The 25,661-nt window shown below is 38.6% G+C and overlaps 1 protein-coding gene across 2 annotated transcripts in view; it reads right to left on the bottom strand.

Moving 5' to 3' along the window:
• Positions 1-1,533: 1,533 nt before the first annotated feature.
• The window catches only part of NUDT14 (nudix hydrolase 14), a 61,223-nt gene continuing 37,095 nt past the window's right edge, over positions 1,534-25,661 (bottom strand). For both annotated transcript variants that reach the window (XM_074820984.1, XM_074820986.1), the window contains 3 exons: positions 20,451-20,515; positions 15,398-15,635; positions 1,534-3,604 (listed from right to left, as the gene is read on the bottom strand). In XM_074820984.1, the coding sequence (XP_074677085.1) occupies positions 3,364-3,604; positions 15,398-15,635; positions 20,451-20,515 (544 nt within the window). In that variant the 3' untranslated portion in view covers positions 1,534-3,363. The remainder of the gene's footprint in view (positions 3,605-15,397; positions 15,636-20,450; positions 20,516-25,661) is intronic.

Here is a 25,661-nt window from a genome sequence, read left to right as displayed (position 1 = left end):
TCTACTCTTTCAAAAAAAGTTCAAGCCCTTTCGCCTGCATTTTCAAACCTTCCTAATTCCTTATGAAAATCCTCCCCAAAATTAACATGGCAAAAGGAAAAGGATGAAGATATGTTTGTATTTAATATTGCAAAGCCAAACACCAGACACAACATCACTCTATGTACAGCTTTCATGGTATCACATCTCTGCTGTTTCTGTGGAAAATTCTCAAACTGTGGAAGGAAACCAATGTAATCCCTTGACCATTTGCTGTTTGAGAATTACAAATCGTGGTGACGGCTGGGCAGAGCACAGGGCCAGGGTGTAGCATCCCTTGGGGTGTAAAGGCTTTAGAGCCACCGCAGTCCCCTGGGATTTTGTAGGTGTCTGCCCCGTAGACCTCTGGGGTGGGATGGACTGGGAGGTGGGGGCAATTCTGCTCAGCTTCTTGCCTGGCCTTCCGGATCATGAAGTGCTGAGGGACTGCCCAGCTCGTGAACTGCCCTGTCACAGTTATCTGGAAGAGAATTAGCAACTGCATAAAAAATGGTGAGTCTGAAGCCCATCGCTTGCACTGGCGAGGTCATGCGGCTGTCCCTGTGCCCTCACGAGGGCTGTGGCTTCCCCGCCATGTGCACCCCTCCATGCTGTGTCCCCTCTTCCCACGCTGAGATTTCCCACTCTCACCCACGCCCGGAAAACCTCTGCTGCTGCTCCGGTGGCAGCAGCTCCTCTGTACCGCCCTGCGCGGCCCCAGGCACGTCCAGCAGACAGGCCTCAGGCACGTCCAACTTGCAAGCCCTCCACCCTGCTGTCTGAGTGATGGGGAACAGCCTTCTGCTGACCAGCAGCAGCGGTTTGGGCCAGATGTTGGCAAGCCTGGCACCGCCCCTGGCACCCTCCCAACACACACACTCTTGGCGAGGGACCGTACGTTAGCGGGACAGCCACAGCGCCTTGGAGGGCGCAAAAGATTTGTGTTTCAAACTGTCTGGCTCAAAGACGTGCAGCCAAGGCACGAGCGGCTGGCACCAGCTGTGTGATGCGCAGAGATGTGGAGATCTCCATCCTCCCCTTCACTGGGTATGGCCGTGTGCTCTCCCTGGCAGCCTGTTGTCGTTCATCACATGTGTGTGGCCTGGTGGCACAACAGATCCAGCGCCGGCCTGATCAGATCAGGCCTGCCTCCTCCAAGAGGTCTGAGGAGTCCAAATCGAACGCAGGTGCTGAGGTTTGAAGGCACTTCCAGACAGACTAATCAGTGAAATGTGTATTTAGTCTGGTGAATCGCACCTTGAACACTTGGCACCCACGCGGGTGGGTCAAAGCCACGGGCTCTCACCGAGGCCGTTAAGGCAATGTGAGTGCACCTTGTGAAGCTCTGCCTCCAGGTCCTGGAGGCGGCAGGGGAGGGAATGTCTGACTGGGGGAAAGCTCTCAGCATCGCGTGAAGAGCCTCATTAGAAGTAGAGTTTTGTCCATTTGTAATTCAAGGGCAAATGGTATAAATACATAAATGCTGCTTTGAAAAGTTTTAAACTCTGACCCTCCTCCACTACACTTGATTTATTTTTTCAAATTACTGCATTATACAGCAAAAAAGGCTTTTGACATGTGTACACACACACTTATTACCTTGACATGAAACAGATCAGCAAGCTACTGTATAATAATTTTGATAGAATCAGAAAGATACTTTTGTAACTACAGCCTGGAATAAAAGACATTATTTATTATACATATTGTAGTAGTTCATAAAGGCCTCAGCAGCAATCAGGACACATTGCACTACACACTGTAAAGATGCTGAGCAGTGGAGACCCCACCCTGAAACACCTTCCAATGTAAATACACCAGACAGACAGAATTTATTTGCTTTCCATGATAACTCCGCCCTCGACTCACCACAGACCAGGCACAGTTCAATGCAAATGTGTCTGAACTTTCACAGAAGTGTCTGACTCCCACAGATGAAGGCTGCTCTTTCTTCAGTGGCTTTCCAAGGACCTTTCCTCCCTGTCAGCAGGAGAACCAGCAAGTACCAGTTCTAAAATCATTTTTTTTTTTTTAAATTATTTATACACCTATTTAGACATGCAGTGATTTTAAATCAGCCACTGGATACCCTCAGGCATCTGCACTGCATTTATTCCAGTTGCTGTATGAAAGTTTGTATATTTGCAGTACTCATCTTCTAAACGTACCTAGTACATCAGTAATCCTGGAAGCACGTATAATGTAGGCATGTTAATTAAGTCAGTGAATAACACAAACCAGTGTACAATTAAATTGCCAGATGTGATTCCCTTTCATCATGCTCTTAACAGTTTCACACGACAAATAGTCCACATCTAAACTATTCTGACAGAACAAGTAATATACGTTCTAATTAGACCACTTTATTAAATCGTGTTGCTCTGTGCAGGTTGCACGGGTTCGATGTAAACTGCACAAATGGTGATACAATCTCTCAATAAAGCACTTCTGATCACTAGATTTCAAGGAGCGTTATTTGAGGGGTTAAGTCCCATTCTTCCCATTTAGGTGATAAGGAAATAGAGACCACAACACCTCAGAGAAATCACTTGTATTAGTCACCTCAGGGTCAAATTAAAAGAATTTGGCCTCTTGAATCCCGCTCTAGAGGATAAAGTTTGATCTAATTAATCAAGTATTACCCATAAAACAAACAAAGAAACATGTGTTCCAGTAGAAGCCCCCATCATTCAACCCTCTAGCACATCACTGCTGCTCAGCATTACAGTGGGAACAAACAGAAGCACACAGTCTTACAGCTGGTCTATTGTCAAAATGACACATGAGCAGAAGGATTTACAGACATGTTTGCTTATGAAATAAAGGTTTGCATGTTCAGAAATGCAAACATTTTCTCTGTACAGGAGCTACACACCACAGAGAAAGCTGTTCCCTGAAAGCTGCGCAGAACTCAGGAATATAGTTAGTGTATCTGTGACTATTATGGTTTGCTGCCTCCCCCCGAAATATCAGAAACTACAGTGAATACACAGCTGCCAGTACGTACAGACCACAGTGACAGGCTCGTACAGCAGCTGCACTGAAGTCCTGAGCAACTCTTCAAAATAGTGGTAGAGCAGTGCCATGAAAAAGGAGAACTGGACACATTTACTTAGCCTTTGTGCAAAAATCAACATTTGCTTCTCAGAGGCAAATCCTGGCCCCAGTGAAGCCAGTAAGTGTTTTATTAATGATGGAAATCGAGTCAGAATTTTAATTCAGATTTCCAAATTTATTTAAAGAAAGATTTTCTCTGTGAAAAGTTGAGCTGACCAAGGCAGGCAGATTTGCAATTTCCTCTATGCCCAGAACCAGCAGGAAAGCTTCTCTTAAAATCATGGCACTTTATTTTTTTGGTAACTTGGGTGCTATGTTGTTTTGGAACCACATGAAGCTGAAGATGACACCCATCGTCTTCGGGAGAGTCTCATCATAAGCAAACTTCATAGAGTCTTCTAAAGGTATTTCTACAACTTCAATCAGCTCTCCTTCTTCAGGCTGGCCACCTCCTTCACTAGTTCTCATCTGGTCTGTTACTTCTGCATAAAATAACGTCTGCCTAGAACCTGTCACACCAACTCCAGACCTGGAAAAAAGCAGAGAGGAAACTTTGTTTTAGATGAAAAGAAGGTAGCTAGGAACTAGGAATGGAAACATGGGTCCTTAACTTGTGTCACTAAGCAACACTAAAATGCATGTCCTTACTCTCTGATAATGTCATTTAGAACCTATAAATGCAATTTCACTAATACAGAAATGGAGTGCAACTTTCACACAGAAATACCAACACTTTTGAATACAGTTGCATATGAAATCAATCTGTCTTCATATATATCCTGCAACTTTGGTAAAATGTTAGTTTGGGAGAAAATAAGTTTTTTAATTGGTGAATGGCTGTTCTACATATACTGAAGTCAACAGATTTTTCAACTGACCTTAGTGAGAGCTGGGCTGCACAATGACTCAGAGATTTACAAACAACAGAATTCAAGCTCTTCGGTGTATCTCTACGCTATTATGCTACATTTGTTTGCTTGATTTTACACAAATATTTAGATTTTTTACTCTTAAGAAGATTATGTCCATTCACAGCTGGAGTCCTCTACTCATGGACTGGATAGGTACAAGAACACAAAGGCGGCCTGAGAGTCCTTCTCTATCCTTCCTGAACTTTAGCCTTGACCCAAATGGACCACTGTAAGCACACATGTATCTGAAGTAATTCAGTCTCCCAGCTAAATTTGCTACAGTGGATTTAGTTGAGGATATTTTAGATTATGTAGTCTTTCTTCAGCTAGACCACTTGCTGTGTATTATACTTCTTATTTGTTAATCCTCTATTTCCTTAGGACTATTTCATTTAGGTATTATTAAATAAGGGATAAGTACATAATCCACTCATTTAGTCCTTCCAAGAAAATATTCACATCGTAATCGCAACTTCTTCATTTCACATGATTACAAGTGACTTTTCATGTTGAATCTGGACCCACAGTTCACTGAAACTATGAATGAGGCATTAGGGCAAGCTGAAAAATTAGCTTCCATATTATTATGCATACAGAGGATTCTAACATTTGTAACAGTGTTAGGATCTTAGAGCATATATCCATACTTATCCGACCATTAGTCAACTAAATATTTCAATGAATCCAGCATACATCATACCCCATAGCAGGCATTAATCATTTGCCTCTCAATTTTCTAAGAACACTGGCAGTTATTTTGTTCGGAGAATTAACAGTAATTATTAATGTTGGTTTCTTATATCAATATACACTCTTTTTTATTAAACACAGAATAGGGAGCGAACCAGTGAATTCTTTTCCTAAAATTACTTCTGATACATTCTGTGACTTTCACAAGATGTTTCACCCCACCAGGATCATTCCTGTATATCTAAGAATAGAACTTAACCATCTTCAGCACTTCCATGAACTTTGAAGGCTGCTATGGGATTTCTTTCATTCTGGGCTCATCGCTTTATTTCAGTGTCAGTAGTGGGTTTTTTTAAACACGTTTTAACCAACAAAATGTGACCTACTAGGATGCAGCAAGAGGACAGACCAACAGTTGCCCCTCTCTCTTCCACTTTCACCAAAGTACATGCCCCCCTCCCTCAGTCAGTCCGATTCAGTATATACTTTCCCTAACGACCACTTTTCTGCAGCCACCGTCCTTGGTATTTGTCCGCTATTCTGACGACCATCAGAGATGGTTTGCCAATAAAAGACCCACCCAGGGCTGACAACCATCCACAGACTGTACGTGCCCCTGGCACCAGATCCAATGTTTTCTCAGGACTCCCCTTTTCCCTTCTCCGACGGGAAGCTGCCTGGAAGAGTAATGCTGTTCCCAGCCATGCTGCCCCTCATCTCACCTCAACTGAAGATCCAGCCAGCACAACACAACACAGTCTTTGAAAGCAGCAGGAGTTGCACACTGGGCCCACCATGCTGGCTTAATCATTCTGACCTCATTATAAAAGTAAGGTAGATCCATTTTTCATCAAGTTGCTATCAGCAACCAGCTCACAAAAGCTGGAATGCCATTTTTTATGCTCGTGTGCTATCAGTACCCTTTCTGCCATGAGGATGATGGCATACTGTACTAGATTCCCTTTGTGTTAAAATACAACATATTTTTCTTGGTATAATCAAGCAAAATATATGTAATGTTAAAAAGCAACACTGGCAATGAAATACTGATTAAAAACAAACAGATCTATTTCACAATCCATCACGTCTGACTATTTAAGCTCTAGTCATTCAGTGAACGGTTTCCCTCAGCTTAGTCACCTTGATGCCTGTCACTGACCACTGACCCGTGTGCTACCTGCTCCTCACTATCACAGCCATGTCTGTTAGAAGGAGCCTCACCGAGATTATCTATTTGTGGTGGAATAATAGACTGTTCATTTTTTGTTCCCTCTTCTCCTTCTTCTTGTGCGAGGAGGCAAAAAGGATTTTTTTTTTAATCAACTAGAGATGCAGATCTCTTTTTCTCTCTATGTAGTGATCACTTGTTCTTCAATTGTTTCTGCAAGAATTGCATTTTTAGTAATTACATAGACATAGGAATTTAGAGATTGAGTTTTGGTAATTGATAATAAGAATAAAAAACACATGTTCATTTATGCCGTAAAATTCGCAAGACAAAGAATGCAGCTTGCTAGTCTCCACAGGTATCATGAAAAAACACCAGACTACACATAATATATTTAATGTTCTATTATTTCTGATAAGTGTCAAGTCTGAGCTTCATCTGGGGTGCCCCACCTGGAGAACAAAAATTATCCTAAATTGAGTATACCTATGTCCACTTAATATTATGTAAAAGGTTATGTACAAAAATGTAAAGATTTTATTTAAGAAGCCCTTCTATAAGAATGTTCTGGCTTGATTATTTACAGCATAATCTCCTTCTTTACCACCTGTGACCATTTACTTATGAAATAGCTGCTGCTGTGGAAATCACAGAAGTTCACTTTCCACAGATCTTTTCTTTAAAGTAAAGGAAAACCTCCTGAGGTGTTACACTGTAAGATACAGTTTCTTGCCACTGTAGCTTAAATAGCATGGAGTGATTTCAATATGCTGTTATTTCATTGTATATACTCCTACGATACTTCTATTAAATCAGCGTTTCTCTTCTGAAGAGCTCAATACATCAAGAGTGGTTACTACGTAATATACTTTAAAAGATGAAAGCACTGGCCATTAATGTTGTTCCTTTGTTATGATGCCCAAAGTTATGGCATTTCTTCACATATACTGGCATATAATTTGCCACAGATACCAACAAAAACTTTATAACAATACATATTCAAAGGAGGACATACCCACATGTTCACTCGTTCTTATTTGACTACCTAACTTACCTTTCTCTGGTGCAACTTTGCCATGAGTTATACATTAAAAACTAATAAAAACTTCGGAATGAGCTAGAAATAAAATCAAAGACTGCTGGTATTAATACTCATGGTATTCTATTCTACTCCTTCCCCCCCAAACCCACAAATTTAACATTTCTAAGAGCACTTAGAACCCCCTCACTATTTAGACAGGTGACTTTGGAGACTATTGCATGGCATCATTTATAAACATATTCACTGCTTTTATTTATTGGCTAACCAAATGTCCATTTCAATGGTTTCAGGAAGAAGTTGAAAGGTACAGGAATATACTTTAATTCAGAAAAAAAGCCATATTTCTTACCATTTTTTATTTGATATTTCTTTCTCTAAATGCTCTGGCTTACTATGCCAGTTGATCATTTTTGCATGGATCCACGTGGAATGCCCTTTACTAAATTAAATATTCTCCAATATTGCTTACTGTTGTCTTTCACATTTCCAGACTCAGATATTAATGTATCCTGCTTGTCCTTTAGAAAATTGTCCAAAAATCAATCTTATTGACATTTCATTTATCTTACTACCTTTGTTTTTTATGGAAATCAAAAGTTAGCAGGTTTGTTGCTTTGAAGCTGTTCTGAGCCTCCATCTGGTTTAAGTAATAACGTGTTTTAATACATACCCTTGGAAAAGTGTATACATTTCAGTGATTTTGGGTACTGGGGCCGGAGGAGGACGAGAGCAGGGAGGGAGAAGGTGGGTCTGACTGGTAAATAGGCAACAGGCAACTATTATGTTTTCAGGTTTATCTGTCACTAGAAACTTCCTATTCTTTTGCACGCTTTCTTGCACTTTCTGAGTATGATGTTTAAGGAATTTAGATGTGCCTTTAATCATGGTTATATTCCTTTTTCTGATATCTTCTTCCTCTATCCCAAGTCTGTGACATATGTTTTTCCTTGCCCTAGTACTTCACATTACAAATAAAATGCTTTTGCCATGGTCTGAAATGAGTCACCTATTAACAGATTACAGCTCTATTCATTAGCTTTGCATCTGTGGAAATCACAGGGGTCAGCACACCCAAACTGCAAGTGATGAGTTTCACCCTGGGAAAACCTGATAAAGGTGTCTCCCCTTCCCAGTACAGGAGAGCCTTGGTTTGGGGGAGGGCAAGCAGGGTCTGAACTCACAGCACCGGCCCACAGTGAGACTTCAGGCTTCAGTCTCGCTCCATGGGTTTAGCACCATGTTGCCCAGACCAGGCATGTCATGGCTTATACTGACCCAGACCTACTAAGCCTGGCTTGACCTAGCTGATTGTTCCAGATGTATTTTGAAGTGCCTGTACAGTGCTTGACTCTTATTTACCACTGTGGGACAAATGCAAATGATCTATACAAAACACAGCTCGCTTTTCCTTGTCTCTTTATCAAGAGGATCAGTTTGTATCGGTTTATCAGTTAAAAACCTCTGAGAAGTTTATAGTTGTTTCAATTAACAGCTACGTGGCTGACAGATACTCTTCCTCAAATCATTAGAGCTTAAGCTCACAGGCCCTGTAACTTCAACGGAGAGAGATTTTTAAAACCAAAAGTCTATTAGCACTAAACTTTCAGTGTTGCTTCAGAGACAGTTAGAAACCTCCATTACCTTTGACAACAGCAAGTCTAAGAATGTAAGCATGTCAAAGTAAGGATACCACAGTGGTGTGGTTTTCATCACAACAGTGACTTAAATGTAAGTTTAACACATCAAAACAAGATTGTATGCTGCATTCCCATATTTCATTTTAAATAAAACACTCGAACACTCTGATTAAATCATGCTATGGCTTTCAAAGCTGCAGGCAACACACCAGCACAGTGGAGCAGCAGTTTCTGCAGAATGACTGCAAAGTGTTTCTCCTCACCTCCTGCCCAAGGATGGGACTGGCTGGCAGAATGAGGCTGTAACTAGAGTATTTTCTACCTACTTCCTTCTTAGACCAGGGAAAACACAAGAGACAGATTGTCACTCCAATCTGTTTTTGAAACACGGCAGTAGCAGCTATCACAAAGCTTTTGTTTAGCTCTTCCCTTTTATTAAATGCATGAGGAAATACATACTACATGAAATAGAGCTCACAAAATGGGGATTTTCACTTGTCATATCTAAGTTCATAAGCATAAAGATACATTACATACATACTATTTTATCACAAGTGGGCAACAGTATCTTACTGCTTTAAAAAAAAAATTCTACTAGTGCCTAAAAGTTGCAAGTGAGATTCAGTCCACCTTATATATTTGCTGATGCTCAGTAACAGTGAGTTTCTCCTTCACACTGAGTGTGTGCACACACCTGTGCATGTATGTATACATGCATGTTTGTAAGCAGGGTTGAAATTCAAAGCATGTACTCAAGACTGGCTTTGCCTTCTTCTCATGGCTGGGTGCTATGCCAACCAATTATTACATTCATAATTATTACATTCATAATTATTACATTTTTAATTTGAAGGAACAAACATGTATGAGGAAATAAACAATATTTTGTACTCTGCTGCAACATGGGGAACAAATAAATTGACTTATTGTGAAGACTTATTAGTTTAACTTAGATTTCTGATAGACAGCAATTAAAAGCTAAATTTCTCATCATTTCTTAGTATTTAATAAACATAAAATCTATAAACAATCAACATTCACCTGTTCCTATCAACACAGAAATACATTTTTTTGGTCTTAATCTGACATAGTTAATGTGAAAATTCCTAAATGCAATATACCCTTTTATAAGATGTAAGCCATCTGGATGCAGAATTTGGGTATATAGTGAATACATAATTCATGTTTACAAATAAATGCGACACAAATCTCTGTTATTTATGCTGAAATCAAAATCTATTTAGGCATGCAACATGTAAACTGATGAACAGTGACATGCCGCTCCTATTGTCGCTTAGGACCTTTGTACAGTTCTGACATTATAAGCAGCAGGTGCAGGAAAAAAGCAGAGAAGTAATTAACATAAAATTATATTACATTATGCCATCACCCAACAGGTGTACTAGCAGGTGATCTTTCTAATTATAATGCACTCCAACATTTTCAAGGCTATTATTCTTTCTACATAATAACCTGTGAATACAAACCATTTTTACCTCATTGCACAGAGGCTAACAGCCACAGCACAGTAATTGGAACATCCAATATTAATTCTCTGAATGCTCTTCTTTGTTGTATACTTTTGGAAAAAAATCAAATGTAGGAAGATTAAAGTACCTATAGTTAGGCCCTTAAACTAATCCATCTGATTTTTTTGCAGCAGGGCTGAGAACCAGCAGCTCCTATTGTATCCAATTCATAGCCAGGAGTTTATTACAACCTCTGGGAGAAAATAAAGATGGAATGAAGGGAAAAGGAAGGTGAACCAGAAGCTCTGGTTCCACTTTATCCTGATGCTCTGAATTTAATTCCAAATAATTTTACAAATATTCTTCAAGAGGACCAAAATTTTCAAGAACTAAAAGAAAATACTGTAAATTGCAATAGCAATAATAACATCTTTAACAACAACATATTTCCCTGCCCCTGTCTTGCAAGGAAACAAGACTCAAGGAAGATAGCTGGAAGTACTTCAACCTAAGAAACTTAACTCACAGATGAATTTCACATGGGATTCAGACTGAAAACTGCCAGGATACCATGACAGATAAAAAATTTGTTATATCTGATATATGAATAAGTCCAAAGTCGTTCACAAATTTTGCATTTAAGGAAATAAAACTGGAGGGAAGCTCACAGATTTCTTTCAGAGCTTTTAAAAATGAACAATTTAACTGGCAACCATTTTCATGAAGCCTCAGTTTACAATTATACTACTACAGTATTATTTTTGTTTTATTATTGAGCTAAATGGTTCCTTTACACCCATACACACATCTAAAATCTATGCCATTTTTTACTGAGGCCATACATATAGTTGATGAGAACTCAACACACCAGCAGGCATCAAAACTTTCAGGAAGCCTCCAAAAGCAGATTAGCTGCTGCCAGAATAGAAAATAAACTTTTTGTAGTACCAAAATGAGATTACTTATTCCACACCAAGCACAAAAGTAGCACTTTGTGTAGCCACAATGAGAAGAACTCACAACACAGATTTTTTTCATAATGATTCTTGCCTCTATCTACAGAGTAAAACGAATTATTTGCATTTAAATTCACCTTCTGGTTGGCAATTTTCTATAATAAGAGCAGATATTTCTGATTCTTCAAAGTGTGATTCCTCTGACCTCCAGTCAAGTCCCTCTTAATATGTTTGTCTTTCTTGTTATCTGCCCCCATTCCTGTCTCCTTCATTCACCCATGCCATACTGTCCTCCTGCTGTTAGAACAACTTGTTTCTAAGACTCTTACTCAACTAGCGTAAATTCCCCAACTCCTGGCTTCTTTCCTGATTACTCATTGACTCCACAGCTACTCTGTGGATCATTCAAGGTAGTTAAGTCTGAGATCTGCATAATTCAGTGCGTGACTTCTATCTGATGAGTAGCTTTTTGTCACAGGAGCTTTGACAAAGTTTAAGAACAGGGTCCAATAGCTTACTTGTATGTGCTTTTGAAATATCTGTAGCAGTACTGTAGTTAACCTTTTCTGGTTAGCTGAGAAACATTTAAAAAAAATTCCCCCAAAACCACTGTTGCAGGCCCTGATAATAAATGAGAAAAAAAATCTTATCTTCAGATTACCTCCAATCTTTACTGCTCCCACTGCTTGAGAACAATGTTCTGCTTGAATACAGTCTAAGTACTTTCCTCACTTCATTAAAGAGAATTCTTCTCCACCACAATGGTACTTTGCCCAAGTCCATTTAGTTCTCAGCCCATGTTTTTCCTCTGCATTGTTCCTTCATCTCTTTTTCCACTTAAGGATTTTCTATTCCATTTTTCCTCCAAGTCTAAGTTCTCTCTATGCATTGTCCATGCCCTCCCTTTCTTAATCCATTAGCCACAAAACTGTATTGACCTCCCTAGGCAAAACTGTTTCTCCCTTCACATTTGATGTATCTTCTGTTTTCCATGTCCTTCTGTCAGGTCTAGCTCAAGTCCTGCTTTTATTCCAGTCAGGCAATTTCCTTCTTATGACCATGATTCCAGAGAGGGGTGTCATCAAGAATACAAGACATCCCCTTGCTTTCAGACCAAAGGACTGAAACCCTTGTTTGTATGAAACCCTTTTCACTGTCCACAGAACCTTGAGTTTTTAGCTACATAAATCTAGTAGACTTAACTCAGTAATTATTAATGATAGTTATCTAAATATTTTAATGCGGTTTTATTTGCATCAATAAAGGAACATCAGCTAACAGATTTGTCAGGAATATATCAAGTGCAGTCAAACAAATATCAGCTATAATAGGATAACAGGTCTTGTGGATAGGAGCAGCAACACAATATAATTTCAGTTTATCAAGGCTTTGAATGCTATCTAATGTGACAGTTTCACTAAGAAGTTAGGAGATCATGATATACTTAGAAATTGAAGAAACTGTGAAATAGGTGCAAAACTGGTATGAAAATGGTACTCATGGAATGGATATCGCTGTCAAATTGGAAATACAAACTAAATAGGATTCCCCTGGGGACCATCCTCCATTCAGTGTAAGTCAATATTATGTTTTAGGACTTGTATGTTGAAGTACAGACTGCAGGTAGCAAAGCTGAGATAGATTATTTATAAGAAGCTAGAGATGAATACTAAAATTCAAAATCATCCCAACAAGTTGGAGAAATGGTCGGAAAAAACAGGAAGCAACTCAGTGAAGGCAAGTTCAAGGCTCTGTGTTCAGGCAGCAATAACGAACACTGCAAATGCAGACAGGAGGTGAATGACAGTGCAGAACTGCTGCAGAAAATAGTTTTGAGATAGGGGAGGCATTGTGGACCATAAGTCAACAACATAATGCCACTGCAAAAAAGGCAAACATCATACTACAGTGTATAAGCAAAATCATCTGTAAGACTAGGGAAATAATGCTTCCACTCTGACACTGGTAAAGCCCCCACTGAAATACTGTGCTCTACTTTGGAGACTATGTTTTTAACAAATATGCAGACCACATGGAGAGAAGGCAGAGGACAGCAGAAGGCATGATCAGACATCTAGAATACATGGTCTAAAGAGAAAGCTTAAATCAACTAAGACAGTTTTGCATATGCAAAAGTAAAATAAAGGGGAGACATGTTCAAACAAGTATGTGGGAGGTGCAGAAGTACTTCGTGTCCACTAGGAACAGGCTAGTGAGTCTCAGACTTGAAGTAAAGAAAGGTAAATATAGACAAGACATGAGGAAAAACTTGTTCATGGTACAGGTAGTTAGACACTTCAGACAGAATGCTGAAACCATCTAAGAGAGCCTATGAAATGATCAGATTTTAGAGGAAGCACAGATGCACATTTGTCAGAAGTCATTTAAATCCAGCTGAGCCTGATATTTGGAAGAGAAGCGGTCTAGATGAGATCCTCCCAAAATTCCTCCCAATTCTGTTTTCTAAGGCTTCTCTCTGACCTGATGCACTGGATCAATAAATACTATAGATCAACTACTACACGGATAACTGGGATGGCAGATAATAGAAGTAGTGCATGAGGTATTGTAATTATTAACAGCACGCATATGCATTAATGTAAATGCTTTATGTCAGTGCTTTCTATTGACAGTCACAGCATGAAACAGAAGCATAAACCATTTGGAAAAACCTGTTACAATTAGGAAAAGCGCAGAAATTCTTATATGTAATATAGCCATTATGGAAAAAATGTCCTTAGCAGACCATAGGGGAACTAATTACTTCCTGTCTTTGCATCAAATCCTCAAGGATCAGACAGATATGCCAGGCTTTGGCTGAAGGAAGGAGCACAGGACACTTGTAATAGGAAGATTGTAACATTCAGAATAAAATTCTAATACAGAGCACAGGAAGGCCAACAAAAGAAACTGTAAAATACCATCTTTGATGCTTCAACCTTTCAGATAAATCTAAAAAAGTAAATACTGTACAGGCCCTTCTGACTTCAGCTTGCATCTCCATGGGCAGAAAGCTGTGCCCACATAGACAAAGCAGGATTGGGGATTAACATATAAAGTGCCCTTTGCATGGGTTTCAACAGAGAAAACTTCCAATTGTATACTCTCTTCACAAGTCAGTGCAATTAAAAAAAAAAAAACAAAACAACTGAAAGAACAACCGCCTGTAAGATACATTTATCAACCAAAAAACATATGGTGGTGTAGCCAGATGTAAATTGAGTCAAACTTCTACTCTGAAGCTACAAACTTCTACAGCTACAGAAATTATATTCTACTTTTCCTATTTTGTGTTTGTATACACATACATATGTACGTATACATATGTACATATCTGCATGCTATAGCCTGTCAGTGTCACCCAACCTATGAAATCTTATAGACAGCTTTTGCTCATAAATCTAGAAGGCACTTTTTCTTTCAGTAGAACAAACCCTTAATCTAGTTTCAAGGAGTTGTAAAAGACAGCTCCTGTGATTCACCCCCTCCCCTCAACAGAAGCACTGCTTGTTAATCCAGCAGGAAATAACATTTGCCAGGATTGACAGCTGTGGATTTGTATTCAATTCCCAAATTAAAAACCAATGACAGGGCCTAGTTCAATGGAGATGTCAAACAAAATAAAGAAAGTAAAAAACCTGCTGCTTTCTCTGTAAAATACAAACATACATACATTTTGGATAACAATGCTAAAAGCTGGGAAGGAGATATAATGGGATTAAAGCTCTGTGCAAAGTTTCTCCTAAGGGCTTTTTGGTTTTTTTTCTTTCCCCCCTCCAACAACACACACTTTGTATTTTTCCTCTTACTTATTAGGTATTCCTCTTACACCTAATACATGTTTTAAACCATGTTAAAATCTATTTCAATAACTATTTGAAACCCTGCAAAAAATATAGTGTAAAAATTTTCATAGTCAAATCAGCAAAATCTTCATATGTAATATTAATTATTGTCCAACTGAAAGAAGGCTTAATTACAGCCCAAATATTATGAAGAGACCTAATGGCACACGTTCTCATGCTTCTGCAAAACTGTGTTAATGGTACATCAGAGTCCACCTTGGGCAGCTTCTATTGTTAATAAGATAATAATACTGCTACTAATAAGTATCAGGGATGGAAAATGCCTAACACAGTAAAGATGGGCTGTTTTCTAGCACTATAACAAACTGCTCTGAAGAGCCCAATTCAACTTTTCTCAGTTCTAATAATCTTTATCATTCTTACTGGGAATTCAATCCCATAATTATGAGTTTACAATTTCTTAAATCTCTGTAAATACTCCTCTCACTTGCTAAAAATTACACCTTTCATATACTTTCAGATGTCCCTGTTCCTCCAACACACTGCTTAAACAAGGAAACAGGGAATATTAATCTACCTTCAGGCCACTTCAGCAATCTGTGAAACAACAAAATGCGAAGCGTTTTAACTTACTGCTACTTACCTATAAGAAGTGATCCTCTTTAGCTCTGTAACAGGAACACGATAGCCACACTCTTCTAAGACTTCCCCACATGCAATTTCTTCTAAAGAAAGGCCTGGTTTGTCTACAATGCCAGCACAGAGTTCATAGGTCACTCCTTCCAGAGCAGGTAAGGGATCCTCTAGATGAGAGAAGCTCTCCTTGTCCTGATTCTGAAAGACTTGAGGATGATGCCTTTCTACTTCACACATGTAAACAGCTTAAAAAAAAAACCACAAAAGAAAAATAAATAAGGGGGGTGTGGTGTGTTAGTTTATTCATATTAAATAGAAAAAAAGATGGTACACAAATTTTCCCTGGAAATTAATAACCATTGGAATACTTCAGAGTAACAAGGAATTCAGTTGTGTTATCTGTTAAAATTGTGACACACTGAAATTGGAATTTTAGAGAACAAAGGTTCTCTTGCCATTTCTGTAAAATTATTCCTTGTGAAAACATCATTTGGAATGAATTCATGCACACCTTAAAATAAATAAAAGAAAAAAGGAAGTGAGTTCATCCAAGAAGTCTAAGTCCCAGAAGTGCCATACAGCTTCCATTTGTTGGGCAATGCGGATATCAGGATTTAATTTAAACTATGCAGTTATCGTCCAGGAAAGTTGGGTTGCACATTATGTACCATGTGCACAATGATGAGTCTTTCAGCCTGTCAACTCAGCTGTTATTTAGAAAGGGTATGAAAAGCATGTATGTTTGTTTGAAAAAAAAAAAAAAAATCCTCTTTTGAACATATAGTTCCTTGCACAGATTCCTGTGTGGAGTCTGAAAAAGACTTCTTGAATTAATCTACAAACAGCTGCCACTGTAATGCACTCCTAAAGAAAGTGCAAATGCCAGATTTTAGTCCTTATTTAAGCAAAAACTCTCACTGATGTCAACAGAAATTTTGCCTGAGTGAGAACTGCAGGACTGGATGTTAACACACAAAGAATCACTGCTGACAATTCCAGACCACTGTAACTTTAATTTACAGGTATAATCCCACTTATTCCTTCTTTGAAATTTCCTGATGTCTAGCCCCTTGCTTTTCATGAAAGGTTACAATGAGGGTGTTATAAAACACCCTGAATAAAACTATTTTAAAATTTGAAATTATTTTTTCCATTAAAATATTTTACATGCGTATTTTATATGCATGTAACATGGTTTTCAAATGAGCTTATTTTTTATTTCCCATTCTAAGTCTTGCAGAACTGGTATATAAAAGAGCTCAAGTTTAATGGACAACTTTTTATTCTCCCAGTTACTGGATTTAATTTATTATTTCTTAAAACTGTGATATACAACAAAATATCTAGAGAAATGTTGTCGCATAAAAGTCGAATACCACAGTGACTTCTCAAGCACTTGGTGTCTGAGGAAGAGTCTACACCCCAGACATTTGTGCTTAGGCTCCTTCTGCAACATTTCTTGCGACACCTCAGAAGTGTAGTATAGCAAGATCAGCACTTGAAAGGGAGATGTCTAGATCCCTCTGTTGTCCAAAACCCAGTCTTTCTCCAGAAGTTAAAACTTTCAAAGCTGTTTGTAGTAGGTACATCTAGGCCTTTGAGATTCAAACAGTTAAGGAAACGTGCCTCCATTTCTTACTTGAAAGACATGACTAGAGCTCAGTTTTCTTTTTAAAATGCAGCATGAAGGCGGCAAAAAAAATATTCCATGCAGACTCTGAGGGACAGATCCTTGAAGGGTGTCTATTGTCATTATTCCAAAAACTTTTAAAAGCTATGACAATTATCATAAATGACAACTACTTCCAAGATGTCTCTGAGATGAGCCAAATATTCTTAAGGTTTTATTGCTTTTTTAGTATAGACATATCCATATCAGTAAATACAAAAAGGAACAACACATGCATCCCACTAAAGGACTTGGGCATCAAAACAGGATGCAGGTAAGAGTGTGGGGTACAGAAATATGAAACTGTGATTAAAGTAACTCTCTGTTACAAGTCTGTTGAATTCCTGAAACCCATCCTGTCCTTACAGCAGGCACCTGCCGTTCTCCTTCTCCCTCAGCACAACTGGACTCCACGTAGATCAAAACCTACATTGCCAGAAGGACCTAATCCAGCAGTGCTCTTCAGAGCAAAACCCTGCAATATGCCAACACTTAAAGCCCAGTAACAGCTTTTCTCTGTAGATAAGGAAGAAAAGCGGTACCAGCCACTTCTGTAAGAGAATCCAAATATTATTCACCAAGTAGTTGGAGTATGAATTCAATATCACCAGGCTCACAGTGGTTCAAACTCAAGTTATCTCTCACAGATAAGCCAAGCCTAGAAAAACAACCTTCCTGCTAATATCAGGGAACAGAGGAGTCCCCATCCCTCTTGTGAAGGTGCAAAATTGACTGCACAAGTGATGCACCAGGGGAGATAAAGTACCAGATGGAAAAGCAGTCTGTGGCCTATTGGCTAGGGCACACTCTTCAGAGGGAAACCTGTGACTCTCCTCTTCCTCATCACAAATTGTCAGCTTATTGCAAATGCACAGAGTTTAGAAAGCAGAAACTAGAAACAAGAGCTCAGATCCCAGCACAGTCACCCACCCACTAGTCGCCGTGTCTGGTTTCTCTCTTGTCTTCCAATGGTTTATGTTACTTTGGTCAGAAACGGCCACTTCATCATCACTGGGCAGTCTCCATCATCAGATGGACAATATGATGAGCAGCAGCACAGTGAGGACTCAAACCATCTAGTGCTCATTAAACATCTTGACTAATTACCCTGGGGCCACTTAGCTGTAAGAAGTCTCAGAGTGGAAACTTCAGTAGAATTGATGTACTTGTCTTCTTTTCTGCAAAGCTGGGACAAAGGATAGATGGCTCAACCAAACTCATCAAATAAGATCATAACTGTTATTCAAAGCAGCCTTGTTAGATGACTCATACAGGGACTTGTTTGCTATCCCTAAAGAGAAGAAAGCAACAGTATGGACCGAGGGGTTAGCGGGGTTTAGCTGACTGGGGAACATGCTAGCTTTTCTTTAAAATTCTGATTTCTCTTTGATTGCACCAGTGTTTCATACCTCCTGAAACAGAGCATGGCTTATGATTCCAATCTTTGATACTGTTTATTTTAAGTCAATGCAAAACCAAACAACACAATCCATTGTAAGGTCATTATACTTACAGTGAAAAAAACAGGGGACATGTTCATAGGTACTAACCCTAGCCATTCCCAGGAACATATTATCTCATTATATTTGAAAACGTGTGATCAATTGACTACCAAAATGAGCATTGCCCAAGACCTTTGCCAATCAGTCATGGGTAAGGAACTAATATGGAAATTCCTGAGATATATGTGTAACTTTTTTCTCTCTGCTCCTTCCAAAGGTGTGATTTCATGATCATTCAAGATGATCTAAGTCCACGATACACTGAAATATATGGTTCTGTCTGCCTTACTCTAGTTGTGTGCTCCTGCCACGCCTCAAGCCAGAATGAACTCTTTCAGGCCAGTCAGATAAACTGCCTAAACTGCAAATTTTTCTGTTTGCAGCCATGTAAGACCTCTGCTGTGGCTGCATAAGGGCTGGTGCTGCCAAAGGGAATGGGGTGGGAATGTACGTACGGGGAGGGATGACTGCCTTTATAAGCAGCACAGACTTCAGTGGGAAAGCTTGATCATGACACCACACCCTAAGGAAAGGCAAGCACATATGTCAACCAGCACACGTGCAGGGGACGTGCTTGCTGAGTGAGTGGCAGCTGTTTGCTCACAAGTAACAAGCTATCACCTTCCTGGTGGGACTCTGATAGGAGCTAGCAATGAGAAAAGTCTCAGCTTTCATTTCTGCTTTGTGGAACAGGCACCAAGGCAAACAATAAGCATGGAATGGAAATATAATTTTATGTATGTATAAAAAATATATAATAATTACTGATGTGAGTACTGTCAGGGCATGGTTGCAATCACTGAACTGCTATGACCCATCACTGTCCCTAAGGCCAGCTTTTTCCGAGCAGCTCCAGCCCCTGGAACAGTTTAACTCTGAGAACAGTCCAGTCTTTTGAGGCAGATTTGACACTTCCATACGGATGATGTAATGAACATGTTGCTGTTCAGTACATATATAAATATATGCACATATATGAAGGCTTCTGCCTAGGATTGCCTCAAAGAGAGCAACAGCTATATCAAGCCATTTTATTTGACTGGCAAATGAAAGACATTGGATTATTAATAAACAAATAAATACCTTCTCTTTATAATAGTCAATGAGAAGTACGCACTGTCAGTGTAACAGTGCTGAATAACACTGAAAAGGCTGTCAATCACTATCAGTAAGAAAGGACAGCATGACACCACCCTAGAAAGTTTCCTATAAAGTCTACCATGAATCGTCTTGAAATGGTCTCTTAGCAACAGTCAGTGAAATATCTTGTGATTTTTTTAATTAACATGCAGAGAATATGAATTTCATTTTTAACTTCCATAAAGTAAATATTGCTTTGAATTAAAATAACTGATACAAAAATTCAGAAAAAAATACTATATTACCTAAATTCATAGTAATCACTGCTAAAAGGAAGCTGTCCACATATTGATGAAAAAGCATACAGTCCTGAATTTCCCTCATTTTAAATTCCCAAGTATACAATGCACAATAACACATTAAAAAACCAAAGGAATATTTAAGACCAAAAAAAAAAATATTGTGCTTCTGCACAGAAGCTGCCTACTAAATACTAGATAGGTCAAGAAGGAACACCAAATAAAAGCAATCTATTGCATGATCATTGTAGAGCTGTTTGTAATTTCATCCAAGAGGACAATGACTAGCCCAAAAGCAGAATGTAAGGCTACCCTGATCATTCGTTTCATCTGTAATGGAAATTTCCCTGGTTAGAAATTCTGACCAACTGAAAAGGGTGGGCTATCATACAAAGAAACAGAATATAGAACAAAGATTTTATCACCACAGATGCACCAACTTTTAACTGCTAAACCCTTAAAAGCTTGCTCCACTACAGAGCAAAAGTAAATCTAAAAAAAGAGGATTACCTGGGCGGAACTGCTTCACCACAACAAAGCACTGCCGAGAAGTATTAAAGATCAGGATTGACACACTGAGGAAGAAGATAAAAAACAAAAGATCAATGCTTTATGAAGGATTAACGCAGAACTATTAAACTTACATCTTGTGAATTTATTTTTAACTACATAAATACATACAAGATTTATTACGAAAGTCACAATGCAAGAATATCCTTGTCCAAAATCCATCAAGAGGGATAGATAATGGGTCATGTTCCCAAAGCCCATGAGAATTTACCCAAAATTAAGTCACTTCTGTATCCTGCCATGCAAAGTAAGCCACCAATCAATTCCTTCTCCCCAGCAGAAAAAAAAAAAAAAAAAAATCCAACTATAGGAACACTGCTACTAGATATTAATAACAAGGAAAAAATTCCTTAACAATAAAAACGCTTTCTTCCCTTTTACCAATCCTAGATTAGGATAGCCTAACTCGTCAGCTGAGCCAGAGACTTCTGTATAAGCACAAAGCATCTCCTATCTCTGGCTACTTGCTGAGCGTGGGCCTTAAAACAGACACTATCCAAGTCCAATTTTGTACAAATTTAAACCAGAAGCGGTTTTAACTGCTACCACATTCAGTGGTTTAAAAGTCACATTTTAATCTTTCCCCCATCCTCTTTGGTCATTTGAAATACATGTCACAGGGAAACCTGACAGGCTGAATATTTGGAGATGCTCAGAAAGTGTGGAGTACTATGTTCTCTGTTCACTTAAATTACTCAGATTTTACTGGTTAAAAAAGATGCAGACAAAAGTCTCTCTCCTTAGTTGGTAGCCCATTAAAACCTGCAAAAACAAGTGTATATTTTGCTCATTAGCATGGTAGCATTCTCTCATTTGTTATGCCTCACTGTATGCAATTGGAAAGTTAATTCATTATTCTATGAATTCTACAATAGATTAGACTAACAATGGCATATTTGCAGAGTTGAGTCAAACTTTCAACTTTCCTTGTATATTTATTTTCACTATTTCACTTAATAATGAAGTCTCAAGCTGCCAGAGAAACTGCTATTTGATGATTATTAAAAATAATGTTAATGTTTATTATAATAATATATAAAAACCAAAACGGAAAGGAGAAGTCCAGATGTTAACATTTATATTCATGGTTGCTATTCTCAAAGACCCATACTGCATATTGATGGCTTCCTGCCCCAGGAGATGTCATTTGCAGGCAATTTTAAAGCAAAGGTTTTAGCCTTCATAGAGGCTGGAGAACATTCACCCTGTTTACTGGCACGGGTGTTCTTTCTGACCTAACAGTAGAGTATCTGGGAGTTATGGTGTAGGTTGCTAGAAGAAATTAAGTTAAACCACAGCCTACAACATTTTAAAGTTTATTTAGGTTTATTCTTTGATCTGTTTTCCCCCCACCCCTTTGCACGACTGTTCCCCTCTCCAAAGCGGTACTGTCTGAGGCTAGACATTGCACAAAATAAAAGGGGAAAAGGAATTACTGCTACGGAACCTTTGTTTTTTGTCCATGGGTCTAAGGATGTTCACCGCCTGAAACTGGAGACAGCAGCAGTCCAAAGTTGAGGTTAAAGAGAAGAGTAGAGACTTCCTGAAGCATACAGTTGCCCTTTACCTTTCTTTACATCCACCACCCTGGGCCCAATCTTTCACTTGGCTTGCCTTCTTCGGCACGTCTCATTAAATAACTCATACCAACTCATTAAAAATGGCTCAGCTATTAGACGTTATTTTTTCCTAAGAGTCAATCACTTGAGATTTTTATGGAACAGATGGGAAAATTAAAAACAATCTGTCAGAATTAAGGAACAAGATCAAATTAAGCTGGAAAGGAGTAGCAGCAAGTTATTACAATTGTCTGCTTCTCACAACATCTTGAGATGAGAGGGTACAGAAATGGCACAAATCTGTAGAACTTTCTATTTAATTACTTCTAATTTTCTGAGAGACTGACAATTTTGAACATAAATTTACATTTTTTAACAAACCACAACACGCAAGTTCTAATATTTTTTGTCAAAGTTGGAGAGTCATGGAGGAGAAAGTTCAGAATTACACCTTCTTAGGAGGATTGCAACATTACAAATGCCATTTGGTATTTCTTATTCCACAAGAAACAACATAACATGAAATATTTCCACAGATCACTAGGTCTGTAACTTCTGATAACCCATTTGAAGCTGAATGCAGGACAGTTAGTTGAATATTACAGAAAGTTAGGGCAAGACTGTTCAATTGATCTAAGTGGAGGATCCCCAGAGACACTGCTTTCAATGGGTTTCCTTATTGCTGCGACAATTCAAATATGTGGGTTCAGCTGTTTGGTCTAGACTGTGAGATAAGGAAAGTATTTACCTTCTGAAGTTTTAAATCATGCTATGAAGAATTCACTACAAAATTATTTTGAGATTATTATTTTTACAGATGATCCAGGCTACCAAAAAGGACTACTACAAAAGCAAAGTTGTAAATACATCTTTCAGTGGCACCATACCACAGGATATTACATGGGTATTTGATTCAGCAATTCCCTTTAAAATGTTAAAACCAACCCTATTTTAGAATATTTTATATGCATCTATAAGCTTTAAAGTGATCAATAAAGAGTAAATATATAAAATAAATTAAAACATTCACAATGACTTTTGGGAACATCTCCACAAATAAAAGATACAGAAAATAAACAAAGCCCAAGCTGTATGTTATCAGAGAAAAATCACACAGAACCACTAGAAGGGAAAAGAAAGCCAAGCCAAACTTTCTAAAAGAGGCAGGAATTCTAGACAAGAATTTAACCTGAAATGGACACTGAAGGTCCTAATGTAGCAACAGGCTTCCTGTGCCCATGTCCCAAACATGAGTGTAAGACCACTTTGTTGTTATTTTTACAAAGGAAAAGAATACTCAGATGTAAAAGGATCATGATGGATCCAAACTTTGCCTCCATACCTTAAAAACAAGCTATAACACAACTGCACAAATGAAACATTGTCTCAGCTTAGACCTGCCATTGTTTTGCACATTATTACTTTTTTCCATATTCCACAGTTGTACATCTTTGCTGGCTGTTCCTCCAGCAGCTGACACTCAGGGAAATTGCTGGTGTAGGAGGAGAGGTCATTAATGCAAACTCAATGCCACTGAGCCACACACCTGCACCTGGGACTCAACTAGCACCCAGCACAACTGCTGCACGCAGGGCCAGTGGGCTTGCTGAGAAGAAAACTCTTTGAAATGTGCTCTACGTGTCATTCCAGAGCTATAATTTGCTTCCATAAGACATAGATCACCTCGGACCAATGAAGGAGATGTCTCCTCTGCACTGCATCTGTCGGTGGCTGCGTTAGGGACTACAACTGGACAGAAAGACAACATACTAAGTGATGACACAGGTTTGTACAGTGTCTTCCAGGGCTGATGAAGACCACAGGCCTGCTCAGCCTTCAGCCCAACTCCTCCTTGGCTTCCCCCTGTAGTAGCTCCTACTCACTTTATACATACAATAAATCACTACTCTAATTACAGGAGACTCTCCCGAAGAAAGCACGCATGTAAACAGGTTACTGTGCAGTAATGTAGGGTACTGTTCTTTCTGTAAACATAGGAACAATTAGGGTAGCCTTAAAATATTTTAAGAAAGATGTGTACCTAAAACATCAGCAAGACATATCCTGAAAGACCAGTTAACCTGTACTTGAGCTTTTATTGTACTCAAGTTTGCAGTTAAAGTGTGCCTGGTCTTGGTATCTAACACAATGTTTTCCTAAAGGGATTCCAACTATTCAGTCAAGGATCTCATGTAGCATTTAACCATTTAAACTTCAAAGAAAACCCTGACTGAAATACTTAAGTATTAGGATTCTCTAATGGATATTTGGCTTCCCTAAAATGTCTAAGTCAATGTGCAGAAATGACATACAACTGACCCATGGACATCTGCAACACAGGAGTCCAGAATCTTAATTCTTCCTCAGCCTTTAAGATTATCATTGAAAGAGAATATATCCACCTGAATACAACCTTTACAGTTGAAAACACCTCTTATAAGCGTTTAGAAAATTATTTCATTGTGTGCCATTGGCCTAAAAAACTATTTCCAAATCTTTTCCTTCCCCCAACATAGTACAGCCTGTATTTATTGAACTCACGATAACTGATGCTTTATGACATTCCAGCAGAGCAGACATTTATACAGAAATACTACTACAACTTCACACACTCAAACCTGAGAAAGGAAGGTGATGTTTCTAGGAGCAGTGCAAAAAAACGCAGCATTTGACCACAGCAGTTAAGAGCTAAGGGACAGATGAAAACTGACATCCTGTTAAAATGTGCACACACATATGGAGGGATGGAAACTTAATTCGTTTGAAATACATCCTAGCAATTAAGATCAGCAAATAAGATTTGCCAAAGGTACAAGAACATGTACTTCTAGAGCTCAAATACTTGAAGGAAGGTTTTGGGGGTGGGGGTTAGGGGTTTGGGGGGGTGGGGTTGTGCTGCCTTTTTTTGTCTGAGGGTGTTTTTTGCTTTTTGTTGTTGGAGTTTTTTTAGGTAGAAATGTAATTTCAACTTGCAGTCATCGGTTTGGTAATCTATCTTGATGATTTGTCATTTGTTGACCTGGGCTACAGTTAATCCACAAGCAACTGCTAACACTAATTGCTCTTCATAAGAAAAACTTTTAAAATCCTTTAATAAATAAAGATTGATTCAACCTTTCATTATTCTTAGATGTGACTTTAATGCATACTTTACAAATGTGAATTTGCAAAACTAAAAAATAATTTAAAAAAAATCACAGTATAGTAATAGCAAAGAAAAGGACAAGATTCTCTTGTGTTTCTGTGAATGAAATAAGACTCTCAAGGCTGGAGATGAGGATTTTTAATGATAATCTTGTACTAATACTATAGTACACTAAGTAATTGATGAGGTAATACAGGCAAAGAAACTGACCTTTCTTTAATCATTGTAAGAGTAACTCAGGATCTCCTCCTGTCTAGCATGGGTACGTGTGTGTCACACACAAATTGTGATCAGAATTGAATAATGGAAGATAAAGCACCTAAAAAAAGACTGATGTTAACATTGAAAGCCAGGGCTTCCTAGCTATTAACCTCAGCCACTTCCACCTACTTTTAAAGGCTAAATACTATCTCAAAATTACTTGAAAGTCTGTAGTATTGTTTGCAC

The sequence above is a fragment of the Strix aluco genome, chromosome 4, assembly GCF_031877795.1.
Source record: "Strix aluco isolate bStrAlu1 chromosome 4, bStrAlu1.hap1, whole genome shotgun sequence".
NCBI lineage: Eukaryota > Metazoa > Chordata > Aves > Strigiformes > Strigidae > Strix > Strix aluco.
The sequence above is the reverse complement of the archived record's forward strand: the minus strand, read 5'-3'. Positions and strand labels throughout refer to the sequence as shown.